The following is a 16013-nucleotide window of genomic DNA, read 5'->3' as shown; positions in this document are numbered from 1 at the left end:
TCATCTGAATCCAGAAAAATAAAACCAAGCTTGCAATTTTACTGAAAGTAGATTACCTATGAACCTTTACACAAATTTGGATAGAGATGGGAAATTTTAAAAATCTTGTGGAATCTTTTTTAAATATCGTATTATTTTCTCTTTTCATGAATTTATTAGCCATTTAGTTTTTTTCTGTTTACATGTTTTTTAATAACTTTTATTGAGATATAATTGACATACAATAAACTACATATATTTAAAGTGTACAATTTGATTAAATATCGGATTTTTAAAAGATATTTCTGATTCCTGAATGGTTTGGCTTTAAGCAAAATATTGGCATGCATGTAATATATTATAATGATATTTTCTGTTATTCTATATAGCCATTAAAAATATTGACATGGGGCTTTCCTGGTGGCACAGTGGTTAAGAATCTGCCTGCCAATGCAGGGGACACAGGTTCGAGCCCTGGTCCAGGAAGATCCCACAAGCCGCGGAGCAACTAAGCCTGTGCACCACAACTACTGAGCCTGAGCTCTAGAGCCTGCGAGCCACAACTATTGAGCCCACGTGCCACAACTACTAAAGCCTGCGTGCCTAGAGCCCACACTCCGCAACTAGAGAAGCCACCGCAATGAGAAGCCTGCACACCACAATGAGAAGCCTGTGCACGGCAACAAAGAGTAGCCCCCGCTCTGCACAACTAGAAAAAGCCCATGTGCAGCAACAAAGACCCAGCGCAGCCAGTAAATAAACAAACAAATAAATAAAAAAAATAAAAAAATTAAAATGTTGGCATGGATCAAAATACATTGATATGTAAAACTTCATATGAAATGTTAAATAGAAGGTCAGTAAAAATGGCATGTACTGTGTGATCCTAAATCTCTTTTGTAAAAAGTCTTAAGCTTAAATTTATGATAAACACTTTTTCCTTCCAGTTTTATTGAGATACAATTGACATATAGTACAAGTTCAAGGTGTAGAGCATAATGGTTTGACTTACATACATCATAAAATGATTACCACAGTAAGTTTAGAGAATTATCTATCATCTCATATAGATACAAAATTAAAGAAAAAAAATTTTCCTTGTGACGAGAACTCTTAACAACTTTCATATACAGCATACAGCAGTGTTAATTATATTTATCAGAGTGTACATTACTTATTTACATCTATGTGAATAAGGACATTGTGTACATCCTTAGTACTTATTTATCTTATAACTTGGAAATTCATACCTTTTGACCGTCATCATCCAATCCCCTTTCCTGTCACCTCCTGCCTCTGGTAACCACAAATCTGATCTCTTTTTCTATAAGTTTGTTTGTTTTTGAAGTATAACTGACTTACAACACTATGTTAGTTCCTGTTACACAACACAGTGATTCACTATTTCTATGCCCAAAATGATCACCATGATAAATCTAGTTATGATCTGTCACCACACAACGACATTACATAGTTATTGACTATATTCCCTACACTGTACGTTTCATACTCGTGACTCATTTGTTCTGCAACTGCAAGTTTGTACCTCTTAGACTCCCTCACCTATTTCTTTCCTCACCTCTCCTTTCTGGCAACCACCCGTTTGTCTTCTGTATCTGTAACTGTTTCTTTTTTGTTATGTTTGTTCATTTGTTTTGTTTTTTAGATTCCACATATAAGTGAAATCATACAATATTGGTCTTTCTCTGTCTGACTTATTCACTTAGCATAATGGAGGTGGGGGATATTTGGCAGAGGATGCACTACCCCCATTGTATTCCCAGTTCAGTCTGTTTCTCCACAATGTTTCCAAGTGTCTGGGGGATCCTACCTCTTTGCCCCCTTTTCCACCTCCCTTTGTGCTCTGGAGGCCCAGAGGAATCGGTAGCTGCGACTGTGTTACTCCCTTCTCTGCATATAACAGTCAGAACAAAAAAATAACGTTCAAAGATATTTTGGCACAAACAGCGTGATCTACAGGAAGAAGATACGCATTTTGCTCCAACCCATGAGATTCCAAGGAGAGAGACAGCCAAGACAGTGTAAAGAAGAATAGAAAAAAGATTTGATAAATATTATTAAGGGCATAAAAGTTGAAAGTATAGAAAATGTACAAGCAACAAAGCCACCCAACAGAGGACAACTTAAAAGTTTTGCAGCTACAACTAGAAGACTTAAAAAAGCTCCAGAAGATGTCCCCAAAAGAGAAGTGAGTCCCTGAGTCCTGAGTTGGTGGTGGCTGCAACTGCTGTTGCAGACTCTCCCTTTAGACAAGCAGACGACCAAGTGAGAGCTACTCCAACGGCACAAGGAAGACTCAAGGGCACAGAAAGAGGGAGAAAGACCTAAAATTAGTTTCAGTAACATCATATCAGCTAAGAAAGTTGCCAGATCTGCCACAGCTAGAGTTAGTACAAGACTAGTGCATCAGATGCAGTTTGATGAAGGAGCTGATGATGATGTTGGCCAGAAGAAGACCGCTGATTACAGAACAAGCTTTACAAAAAATATATTCAAGGGGAAGAGACTTAATATTTTTGAGCTTAAGGCAGTTACTAAAGAGGCACCTGACACACAGAGACAGCACCTTCACTTTGGAATGTGGAATTTGCTAGCAGTTAGCCACAGTCAATGAATAGTCCTTTCAGAATGATTCTTAAGAAATGAGACAATGGACAAAAGAGGGGGACCTGTGGGAGTTCCCAATTAACAATGAAGCAGGTTTTGATGATAATGGTTCAGATTTTCATGAACATATATTTCTGGATAAATACCTGGAGGATATTCCAAAACAAGGATCAACTCACCACTTCATGGAGCCGATGACCTGGCCTTTCCAAAAATCCATATCTGAGTGTTAAGCAGAACACATACAGTGGTTTAAAAATTATTTTAATGAAAAACAGGACATTCTAAAAGAGACTGGCATACAGTTCAACTGGAGACCATGGAAACTTTTATTTAAAGCTACTGGAGATTGGTATTATAACCGAATAAAATAATTTGACTAGGAAAAAAATATGATAAACATTTAAATATGGTTATTAGGTGGCAGAATTACTAGTAATGTTCCCTTTCTCCTTTAAATCTTTTTATAACTTGAAATTTTTTCTTTCTACATTTTACAGAATTTTATAATTCTGCTTACTTTTGTAAGTAAGAAAAAATAAAGCGATTATATTTACTCAAAGCTTTACTAATCAGATATTTTAAAATATTTTACTTTGTACTAGGGACAGAAGAGTTGCAACTGCTTCTAGAAAATTCTTTAGGTTAGCTTTCAGGTAGCATTGAAATGATTTTATTTAAACTAGTATGTAAACCATATAAAATATTATACTAATGTAGTAATCTTATAACTACTGATCATCTCCTCTCGTAAGTGAAAGAAACAAGGAAAAACAGGACATTACAAATATAACCTGAATAACCTGCAATTCTAGTTAAATTTGATTATGCTTTGAATTTCCCAAATGTGTTATTTTCTTTGAAAAGCATATAACTTGATAAAGTCACTTCTCCTTGTCTAGGTAGTTGTAAACAGCAAAAGGAGAAAATACCCACGTTAACATTTTCAGATTGTGAACATCCTATATAAGCTGAACAGTTGTTCCCTCATCCAGTCAAAATTAAAACGTATTCTCTTCAGAGTTTTTCCTTCTTAGTACCATACAGCTTACCGCTCTTAAAAGATGTACTAGGAGATTCTGTATTTATTTATTATTCTAGAAAGATGCACATCAGCACATGCCCAAAGCAGGCATTTCCTCAAAGACTACATATTAATGTTTCAGAGGAAGAAGAAAAAAATAGAAAACGATGTAGTAAAAAGAACTCTAGAAATCTTAAACTACATCTAGTTCTATCATGAACCAGCTGTATATTCTTACACAAGTCATTTCTCTTAAAAGAAGGGGCTCTGAAACTGGATGGTCAACAATTCAATTCAATCAGTATGTAATAAATACGTAAGTGCAAGATATGTTAGATGTGATGGAGAGTTAAAGATTAAAACAGATTCATCTTGAAAGATTTTACAATCGAATAGGAAAAAAAAAATTTTAAGCAAGCAAACAACCTCCTGTTTCTATGGTGCAACAGAACATATTTTAGTAAATACAAGCTTCTTTTAAAATAAGTAAATTAAAAAAATAAAGGAAAGGCCAACTCAACATTCAGCTCATGATGCGTGGCACAGCCAAACAGAAGTAGGTGAAATGTTCAAGCTTTAAGAAAGTACATTATATTTTACAGCTAATGGCAGAGAAATAATAAAAGGAACTTTAAAGATATATTATTTCAAACTTTACTTACCTTAAAAAAATTCTTTCAGGACTTCTCTAGTGGTGCAGTGGCTAAGAATCTGCTTGCTAATGCAGGGGACACAGGTTCAATCCCTGCTCCAGGAAGATGCCATATGCCGTGGAGCAACTAAGCCCATGTGCCACAACTATTGAGTCCATGTGCTGCAACTACTGAAGCTCGCATGCCTAGAGCCCATGCTCCGCAACAAGAGAAGCCACTGCAGTGAGGAGCCCGTGCACCACAATGAAGAGTAGCCCCCTCTAGCGGCAACTACAGAAAGTCCATGTGCAGCAACAAAGACACAATGCAGCCAATAAATAAATTAATTAATAAGTTAATTTTAAAAAATTCCTTCAGAAAAGTTAATGTCTGCCTTATAGAGTCATTACGCACTTCAGTAACCCATTGACCATATCTGACTACTCTGTGCTCTGGCTAAGGACTAGAACTGCATGCTTACTACTTGAATGATTCAGCCAGCAATGGGGAGAAAATACTACTCAAAAATGAACCAGTGGTACAGCCACTATGGAAAACAGTATAGAGATTCCTTAAAAAACTAAAAATAGAACTACCATATGACCCAACACTCCCACTACTGGGCATATACCCTGAGAAAACCATAATCCAAGAAGAAACATGTACCACAATGTTCACTGCAGCACTATTTACAATAGCCAGGACATGGAAGCAACCTAAATGCCCATCAACAGATAAATGGATAAAGATGTGGCACATATATACAATGGAATATTACTCAGCCATAAAAAGGAAAGAAATTGAGTTATTTGTAGTGAGGTGGATGGACCTAGAGTCTGTCATACAGAGCGAAGTAAGCCAGAAAGAGAAAAACAAATACTGTATGCTAACCCATACATATGGAATCTAAAAAAATGGTACTGATGAATCCAGGGACAGGGCAAGAATAAAGACACAGGTGTAGAGAATGGACTTGAGGACATGGGGTGGGGGGCAAAGGGGAAGCTGGGATGAAGTGAGAGAGTAGCACTGACATATAACACTACCAAATGTAAAATAGATAGGTAGTGGGAAGCTGCTGCATAACACAGGGAGACCAAGTCGATGATGGGTGATGACTTGGAGGGCTGGGATAGGAAGGGTGGGAAGGAGTCGTGGGAGGGCGGGGATATGGGGATATATGTATAAATACAGCTGATTCACTTTGTTGTACAGCAAAAACTGGCACAACAGTGTAAAGCAATTATATTCCAATAAAGAGCTTAAATAAATAAACAAAACAAACAAAAAACCAGTGATGAGGGAGAAAAACAGAAAATAAATAGGTTAGTAAACCAATTCAGAGAAAGCCTAAACCACTCATGTGATCCACAGAACTATCAAAAGCAGTTCATCTTTCCCACTACAGAAACCAGGGAGATAAGCAGTCTAAAAGCAAAGGCTGTTTTTTCCCCTGCCTTCAACCTTCAACCAATGATTCAAAGAAGACAAGAGCATGCTGGATTATATGTTTCTCCAACCTAACATAAAGCAACTATTATTTAACCATGTGGCCAAAGTTAAGCACCTAACAAACTGTATAAGCAGAAGAAATAATGGTGTAAATAATAAGCTTAATGCAACCAATAAATAGAATTTATAGGGATGAATCAATTATTTCAAAATACAAAATGACTAACAGTCAATCTTATTATATAGATTAGAAACATAAAAAGAGATCAATATTGAAATAACTTCTCCTTAAAAATTATTTTTTCATTTCAACATATATTTACTGCAGACAAGAATATAACAAGGATATAAATATTCAAGAATAAATACAACAAAATTCTCTCCCCAATCAATGTAACAAGATGGAAGACTGAGCACATGCTAATACTCTCCTTCTACTTAAAACACCATAAAATGTCAGAAAACTTCTTTTTAATAGAATACATCTATAAAAGCACAGAAAAAATAGCATGCCATTAGCAATCAAGATCAAAAATATCCAAAAGATGGAACTAGTTTTCACACCTAAACGTTATAAGTAAGCAATTTACAAAAAAACCTATAAATGGCCAGTAAGCACAAGACGCTCCTCCTCTCTAGTAATCAGGGCAATGTAAATTAAAACAATGAGATATTTTATTCAGCAGATAACAAAATATTAAAAATAATAAAGGCTTAGCAAGGATTTAAAGAAAAAGGACTCTCTTTTACTGTTAGTGAAAGAGTTAAGCTGAAAAAGTCTTTTGAATATCCACCAAAATACAAGGTATATATACAATTTGACCACCACTTTCACTTCAAGGAATCTAACTTAAAGGAAGTATTTGCTCAGATATGTTCATGTATGTTTAGTGCAACATCTCGTCAAAATTGGGGGAAATGGGAATCAATTTAAATAATCAATGGTTAAGTGAATTATGCCTCATCCACACTATGAAATATCATTCAGGATGAAAAAAGTACGTATATGAAAACACCTGCTGTCCCTCCAGAAAAACACACATATTGATACCAAAAAAACAAAATCAAAAACTGGCTACAGAATAGATCATATTATTCCTCAAAATTCCTAGCTTCTTTGAAGTATTTATCATCAGACTGTAATACCCACAATCCCTCTTTATGGTAGTCACCTGTCAACTCCCCTTATTCACAGAAAAGCTTAGCACCTAAGTTTCTGCCCAGCTACTCCAGTGATCATTCCTGAAGATTTCAATATCAGTATATTCTCTCAGTTTCTTCATTTCCTTCTAGATAAATCTTTTCTTCCAACCTACTTCAATCACCCCCTCCCATAATCATACCCTAAACTTTGTCATGTTCAATAACTAAACTCCCATCTCACATTTAAACCTCTCACATTTAGACCACCACTTCTAGGTTTCCAGCTTTACTTACATGCTAGTCACCCTACTTTTATAATTCTTTATCACCATCAAAACTTTCAGTCCACTGACTTTACCACTCTCATTGTCCATCATGTTCTCAATTCCTTCCTCAAATAACCTCTTTAAAATAACCATGGCCCAAAACTACAACTTCTTTGTATACACCTTCAAGTCCACTGCATCATTCCCTGTCATACTTCTGGCAAAACCCTAACCCTGGTTAAACCCAACCCATTGCTTACTCCAAAAGTGTTCTAATCGGTCTTACTTCCATTCTTGCCCCATGAAGCAGAGACAGCTAGCTACCTACCCAGTATTCCTTCTTTCATTCAGTACTAAAAGAACCCTAATTTTACTTAGGAAGCTAATGTATCCAGCTAAAACACTATGCTTCCCAGCTTTCCTGGCAGCTAGAGGGAGTCTGTGACACTAAACTATAAAACATAGGTGAAGTCGCTGGGTGGGGCTTTGGAAAAAGCTCTTTTGAAGACCCAATTCAGCTGACATATGCCCTTTCACCATACCTTCTGTCTAGATGGGATTCTAGAGAAGGATCAACCATCTTACATCACAAGGAGACAGGCACACTTGAAGATGTCTAAACAGAAAAACAAAAGAAGCCTGAACCCCTGATGTTCTGGAGCTGCCATATCATTCCTGGACAGCTTACCTCCAGCTTTTTTGTTACTTGAGAAAAATAAAACTCCTAATTTATTTGAGTCATTATTTTGGGGTCTCCACTATTCACAGGAAATACAATTCCTAACTCTTAGGTCCATTACAGCTTATTCCCCACACAACAACCAGAAACGTTTTAAAAGTATAAGTCAGATCATATAACCAGCATCTCATTACACTTAAAATAAATTTAGGGTCCTTACCAGACAACTAGGCCCTTCTTTGATCTTGTCCTTCTATCTCTCCCAACTCATATCTTACCAAATCCCCATACCACCCTTCCACAACTTGTACACTCAGTTCCAGCCACAATGATCCTTAAACAAGCCAAACTTGTTTCCATCTCAGGGCCTTTGCATATGCTGTTCCGTTTGCCAGGAATGCTCAAACCTTTATACTTGGCTTGTTCCCTCATCTCTTTCAGGTAGCAACTCAAATGGTGCCTTCTCTGAGACTCTCCCTGATTACTGTATCAAAAACGGTCTTTTTGTATCTCAAGTTTCCCTTCCACTCCCCTATAACTCTTCTTACCCTGCTTTATTAATATATATTAAATTTTTTGCTTATTTACTGTACATCTTCCCCACTAGAATGAAATCTCCCTGAGGGCAAGAACCTTGGGTTTCTTCTTCATCATCATATCCCTAGTACCTCACACACAGTAAGGACATAATAAATATCTGATGAATTAATAAATATACACCATGATCTCATTCATACTAAAAAGGACTAAAGTATATGTGTGAGTGTGTAAGTGTTTGAGTGTGTGTGCGTGTAAGTATATAAAGGATCTAAGATACACACTAAACTGTTGACACTAGTTACCTCTGGGGGTGAGAGTGGAAAACAAGAAAAAGAAGAACTTTCACATTTTGCTTTGGATATTTCTGCATAAAGAAAGACAAAATTAACTGTAACACATGGTAGGAAGAAAATTTTAAACATATTTAGAAATATAAACCTATTTTAGAATCATAAAATTTAGAAACTCATAGTAACCTCAGCAAGCATAATGCTACACCACGGGTAGAGGATGTATGATTAGTAAGCAAACATCTTTTAAAAGAACTAGACTTATGGGAATAAAATTTCCTGTTAACTTTTTATAGCCTTTATATGCAGTTTATTGTATGTCAATGGTATCTCAATAAAAGTTCTTAAAGAAAAAAAATCATATATTAAAAATCCAGCCTCCAAAAAAACCAAACAAAAACTTTTTATAGCCCTTATTACCATCATTTAAACAAAATAATAAAGTATACTAAATAAAAAGTGTATTATACATCAAATTAGTAATGATGAGTTTTGTAGAATTAATTTCCATCGCTTCCTCAGTAGAAACTTTTAAACATCTCCCCCCCTGGGATTCCTCTAGATAATTATATATTTGTTTTGTTTCAGAAAATATGCATTCTTTTTTTTAATATAAATTAATTTATTTACTTATTTATTGGCTGCGTTGGGTCTTTGTTGCTGTGCTAGGGCTTTCTCTAGTTGCGGAGAGTGGGGGCTACTCTTCGTTTTGGTGCATGGGCTTCTCATTGCAGTGGCTTCTCTTGTGGCAGAGCACAGGCTCTAGGCACGCGGGCTTCAGTAGCTGTGGCTCTCGGGCACTAGAGCACAAGCCCAGTAGCTGTGGCACACGGGCTTAGCTGCTCCATGTGGGATCTTAGTTGCAGCATGTGGGATCTTCCCAGACCAGGGTTTGAATCTGTGTGCCCTGCACTGGCAGGCAGATTCTTAACCACTGCGCCACCAGGGAAGCCCCAGAAAATATGCATTCTAAGAGACATCTTTTTCATCAAGTTCTCCATCCAAATGTCTAGTGTCTTAATTTTTTTTACTTTATTGAGGTATATTTTTACATATTATACAATTCATCCATTTCAAGTACATAGTTCAATGATTTTTCGTAAATTTACCAAGTTGTGGAACACACCATAAATCAGTTTTAGAACTCTTCATCAAAAAAAAAAAAAAAAAAAAACTCTTCATCACTGTAATACAACTTACGCTCATTTACTGTTAATCCCCATTTACTGTTAATCCCCATTCCCACCCCTACTCAATCAACCATTAATCTACTGCCTGTGTCTATACTTTTGTCTATTCCTAGACATTTTCTATAAATGGAAGCATACAATGTGTGGTCTCTTTTATCTGGTTTCTTTCACTTAGCATCTTTTTGAGTTCATCCATCTGGAAGCATGTATCAGTGGTTCATTCCTTTTTACTGCTGAATAGTATCCCATTATATGGATATGCCATATTAGTTTCTTTTGATTTTATGACTTGGATTTCCATTTTCCAGGTTATACAATGAGTGTAGGATAACTTGGGTATTTGGGGTATGGGTGCAGGGGGAAACCTATGGTTAAAGTTTATTTAACACAAATGACATAGGTGAGTGTTTTTCAAACCCAATTCAGTTTATATAGAATGAGATTGTCCTAGCTTCACTCAACAATATTATGCTACCAGTCACTTTCAAAATCATTTTCCTATCCCTCCCTCCTAACAGGAACAAAAGAATATTTCTCAAGGTTTCTTTCTCTCTCCCAAGGCTTATAAAAATCTCTACACTTACTATGCTTTCTGCTTTACCTCCTTTTTCTACCTCCAAGTCCTTATTTTCTCATTATCTTCAAGCTGATAGCTTTAAATTTTCCATTTTCTCCAAATTCCTTAAAAGTTATATTAAAGCCAAATATCTGCATATTCTGGAATTTTATTTAAGAGAAATCTGTGGTTCTCTTGATATAGTCTCTGAGAATAATTTCTTTCTATGTAGAAAAAAGCTTTGTAACTGATTAAAAAAAAAAAAAATTCACAACACCAATATAAAAGGAACATGAGGACCCAAGTCAACATCTGACACTCTCATTTAAAAGATCAAAGAATATATAACAGTTTTCTATTAACTCTTCTCTTTAACATGACCTTATTAAATACTGATTTTTTCATTCAATCCAAAATGCCACAATAATGTTATTGTCTTACCTCTGTTTAATGATGATGTCTGATTCAGATTAAGTGGATTATCTGCCTTTATAAAATATTAAATATCTACATGTAGAATGATTATCTAATCATTTATGAACTTGGGTAAGGGATGGTGGTTCAGTGAGAGGGCTGGGGAAGGATGATACAAATCTTATAACATACTTCTTATTAACAGTCTTGTGGAAGTCTTAATTTTCCAAGTGATTCTCAGACTATTAGCTTGAAAACATCAAAAATAAGATGATGTGGACACAGCTAAAAGCCTTCTCAATGGTAAACGTTCTCTAACTAGAAAATTATTCCACTCCCCCCTTACAGTCTAATTTACAGTTCTTCTGGAGCACTTAAGAGAGTGAAAGCAATAAAAGATAACACCAGCTACATGTAATTAGAGGAACCTTGCAAGATAAGGAAAAATAAGACAAGCTATTATTACCAAAGCTTAAATGTTAGCTTTTATCTAACATTTAAATGCCAAGAATACCTCTCTTGGTAGCCAGTTATTGCAGCAGGTGTGAGGCCCTGTGAGCTACATTTTCATCTTTGAAAGGACAGCTTAAAAGGCATTCTGAGTTAAGGTTTACTCTACTTCCATTATAGCTACAGAATCTAACTAGACCAGTATAAGGTAGGGTAGAGAAAGATAGGCTCTGCGTTATAAATTTTAAAACTCCCTAGTAAATCAAAACTCCCATTAAGCATTCTTTAATGTCATCGCTTCAACTTACTTGAAGAAAATGAATGGCATAGTAATATGTATACTATACCTTTCTCAGGCTTTCATATTCCTCACGAAGTTCCCCAGGCTTGCTTAATTTGATTGGTGCTCTGAATATAAACTCTGGAGGAAAGGGAAAAGAAAACACTTTTTAACAGAACTTTCTAGGAAGGAACCAAGATCTTGTCCTACTGCTGCCCCCACATCATAAACCACATAAAAATTGTGGTCATCTTCCACAATTAGAATATTCATTCATTCATTTAACAAATACTTATTAAAGAGTATAATAAACCAGGCACAGTTCTAAGCACTGGGGAGAAGCACTGAACAAATAAAGTCCTTGCTATCATGGAGCTTACAATAGTGTGGAGGGAAACACACAATAAATGAACAAGTATCTGTATATAATACAACTGGTGGTACTAAGGGCTATGGAGGAAAATAGACACAGGATGAAAGAAAAAGATTATGTTATCAATATATAGAGTGGTATGAAGGGTCTCACTGATAATGTAACATGTTAAAAGACCTCAAGGAAAACTATATTTAAAGCTCTTGGTTCAATGTTACCAAGTCACATTTTAAATAAGCTGAAGTTTTACTCATAATACTGTTTCTTTCTAATTCTTTTTCAACATTGTCAACAGACTATCTTCCTGTATACAACCTATATTTTCAGCATATAATCTGATTTTTTATCCTCAAAGCCTTCAGTGGTTTTGATCAGCTTATGGAATAAAGTTAAAATTCTTCAATATGTCACTCAAGGTTTTCCAGAGACTGATCAAAACTTTATCTTTCTAACATACTGTATCTCTCAACACTTGACTATCTAGTTACAATATATATGTCATATACTTCTAAACCTTTTATGCTGTTTTCCCAACTGAAATTCTATTTCCTCCCCTTCTCTATACATAGTTTTAAATCCAACATATCCAGGCCCAAGGAGGCACACAATACACGTTGCTTATATAAACAATAAAAATCCAACTTAAGAACAGGAATAAAAGATAAGTACTAAATGCTATCAAAAAGGAAGGAGAAAATACACACTTCTGCCTCCTTAAACGTACATGACACTTCTGTATACCCCTATGTATATTTAGTGACTTAAAGTATTTATTTTAAGACTTACTAATAACTCTACATCCCATTCAGGTTGATATTTGTCGTAGAAAAGTGGGCTCTTCAAAAAGTTGACTTTTATCCTTTTTCAATTGTCTTAACCACTCTAGAAAGACTCATATACACCAGAGAAATGTGGAATATACTTAGACAGAAACACTGGACCTAATACAGATGTAGAAAACAGTAACTTAAAGCTCTACCAAGCAGCAGAGAATTATTAGACCCTAGGCTTGGGGGCAAACATTCCATCACCTTCACCCACTTAAAAAAAAAAGTCCTGATGACTATTTTAATCATATCTCTTAAGTACATTTCTAATTATAGGCAAATAGTATTTAAAACCAGATGCTTTTAAAAAGGAGAGGAAGAAGGGAGAGAAAAGCAAAATCCTTAAGGCACTTAAGGCAAAAAAATACTTTTAATCCAGTTATGGAGAACCTATTATCTGAATGATACTTCATATATATTTTCCCAGTGAATCTTCACAGAAACTTTATAAGGTAGGTATTATAACCATTTTACAATAAGAAAAATGAGAGGTTAATGACTTGCCCAAGGCCACAGAACTAGTATATGGCAAAATTAAGAGAAAAGAATTAATAGGTATAAAGAGGGAAATTCTATAATGATGAAAAAGGCAACCCATCAAGAAGCTATAATTATGAACTCATATGAACCTACAACAGAGCAAAAAAAAATAAGATTATAAGAGACATTAATCCAAAATATAGTAAAACATTTTAACACACCACACTTAAAAACAGATCAGGCAGATCAAAACGTAATAAAAATATTAAAATACTGAATAAAATTAACAAACTTGGTTATATATATTTATGAACTCAAACAAAATATATATTTCTTAAAGCAAACAAGGAACAATTAAAAATATACTAGGTCTCAAAGAAGTTGCAAAAAATTTCAAAGAATTTTTATGATACAGACTTTGCTCTTGGATCTTGGCTGCCATTTTCCAAGCCAAGTTCTGTAGCTACCTGGCTGATTACTTTGGATTAGCCAACATTCTTTCTCAATAAATTCCTTATCTGCTTAAATTTGCCAGAGTAGATTCTGCTGATTAAAAATAACAACCTCTGACTGATTCTATTTTTCACATGGTACTATGAGATGACTCATAAACAAAATTCTATTAAAACTGGTTAAGAAAAAAAAAGAGAAAGAGAAATTAATACTAAGAATAAAAATGAGGACCAAATTAGAGATATTGAGATGAGTTTAAATCTCCAATGAACTATTAAAACAATGTTATAATGAGTGATCTTGCACATATATCATTTTGCATGTCTGCAAGAATATCCATAGATTAAATTGCTGGAATCAGAACTGCTGGATCAAAGAATATGTGCTTTTGTAATTCTGACAGACAATACCAAATCACCCTTCATAAAGCCTGTACAGATTTACAGTCCCACCAGTGATGCATGAGCGTACCATTTCCTCACACCTATTCCAGCACGAGTGTTGAAATTTTTTAGCTTTGCCAATCTAATTGGTGAAATTCTGTATCTTACTAACTTAATGAGTGAAACTGAGTACTTCTCATATGTTTGAGTAATTTGCATTTCCTTTGATATGAAAAGTTATATACATTTCCTTTACTCCTGTTGGAGTTAACTTTTTCTTCTTGATTTGTTAAAGCATTGTCTATGTAAGGAAAATAATCCCCTTATGCCACATGAATAGCAATACTTTTCCTAGTTTATCATCTGTCTTGACTTTGCTTATAGTGGTGATTTTTGTGTAGTTATATTAAACAGACTTCTCCTTTATGGCTTCTGCATTTTGTATCATATTTAGAAAGACCTTCCTCAGGCCAAGATATAGTAACAAATTCTACCACAGTTTCTTCTGGTACAATATATAAGATTCTTCTTGTATCTACTTTTTAAAACTCTAAATCTATATTTTTATTTGGAAGCAACATAAGGAGCACAATCTTATTCAGGCTTTTAATAAGTCTACTATCCAACACAAGGGACCAAAAATATTTTAGTGATAGACTAATAAAAATCATCATAATTTTTACTTACTGTTAGAGAATATGCTTTCTCTAAAATAGTTCTTGCTGACATTTAGAAGAAAATGTCCAAAGAGCTTAACATCTTCATTAATAGTGTAAATAATACAAAATTAAAAGCCTGATCCCCAACTTAGAAGCTTCTAGGATAAGTCAGCCCAACTTCCTCTTCTATTAAATCAGAACAATAACCTATTATGACTGGCAATTATGAGGAGCAAATGAATATGAGAGTGAAAACACTTTGAAAACTATTTTCATCCAGTAGAGTGGCATGCAGTAGAATTAATAACTATAAAATTATCTCTGGTGTTGGTGAGATAAAGAAATGGTAATTTGGTCTGATTTATTTACAAGTACAACTTACAAGAAACAAAGATAATGACCCAACTGCTTTGACACATATATTATATGAAAAGTTAAATTCACTTTGGGATACTTACTAAGAAATCTCAAAGTTCACATATAAGTCCAAGTAGGAACTCGGCATACTGACTGAAATATTACTATGCCTTGACTCATTTAAGAGTAAAAGAAATGGCAGGGGTAGGAGTGGAGTACTAATTTATATTCACCCAAATTAGTACTGATATAGATTAGCTCACTCTTGGATTAAGATTAACGATGTTTAATGCTTTAAAAATGCAAAATGCTAAACAGGCACTTTTTGCAACTTTTTCCCCCAGTAGGACTGTGCTATATTAACTGGCATCGTGCCCAAAAGCTCAAAAAATTTCACAGTCAACACTGTAACTCTTGAATACAAAAACAGTTAAGCATAAAAGGTCATGAATTGGTCCAATATGACATTAACTTAAATATCTAAGTCTATTTCCTATTTTAGTAATGCCCTCTAAAAATGTCAACAAGGCAAAAAAAAATTCCATTTTTTTCCCCTATTGGCTTGCAAAAAGAAGATATTAGGTTCTGATACCTGCTCCATCAATTAAGTGAGAGTATTTAGAAATATCAAAGCTTCTCTTTGCCTTGGTCTCATCTATCAAATGGAAATTAAAATACTGGCCAAACCTACCTCATAGGAATGCAGAAGACCACAATTAATGAAGAATCCCTATAATAAATAAAAACAGCTAACATTTAATAGGAGCACACTATATGCTAAATGTTGCATACATACACACACACAGAATGCAGAAAAAACTTAACAATAGCAGGCCCAACTGCTATTTTTAAGGCCTGCTTACAGGGCTGGCTCTTGGCTGTTGCCTAGGAACTTGGATTTCAGGAGCGTTCTCACCCTCTCTGATTAGGTACAGGGTCGCTGTACCTAAACTGTTTG

The 16013-nt window shown here is 34.9% G+C and overlaps 1 protein-coding gene and 1 pseudogene across 1 annotated transcript in view; one reads left to right on the top strand and one right to left on the bottom strand.

The window, feature by feature from the left end:
* The window catches only part of RNF169 (ring finger protein 169), a 92014-nt gene that overhangs the window by 51633 nt on the left and 24368 nt on the right, over positions 1-16013 (bottom strand). Inside the window, exon 2 of the mRNA XM_057748256.1 lies at positions 11591-11664. Within this exon, the coding sequence (XP_057604239.1) occupies positions 11591-11664 (74 nt within the window). The remainder of the gene's footprint in view (positions 1-11590; positions 11665-16013) is intronic.
* Positions 1711-2981, top strand: LOC130860150 (28S ribosomal protein S31, mitochondrial-like; annotated as a pseudogene).

The sequence above is a fragment of the Hippopotamus amphibius genome, chromosome 9, assembly GCF_030028045.1.
Source record: "Hippopotamus amphibius kiboko isolate mHipAmp2 chromosome 9, mHipAmp2.hap2, whole genome shotgun sequence".
In the NCBI taxonomy this organism is placed as follows: domain Eukaryota; kingdom Metazoa; phylum Chordata; class Mammalia; order Artiodactyla; family Hippopotamidae; genus Hippopotamus; species Hippopotamus amphibius.
Note: the sequence above shows the minus strand (reverse complement) of the source record. Positions and strands in the feature narration are given on the sequence as shown.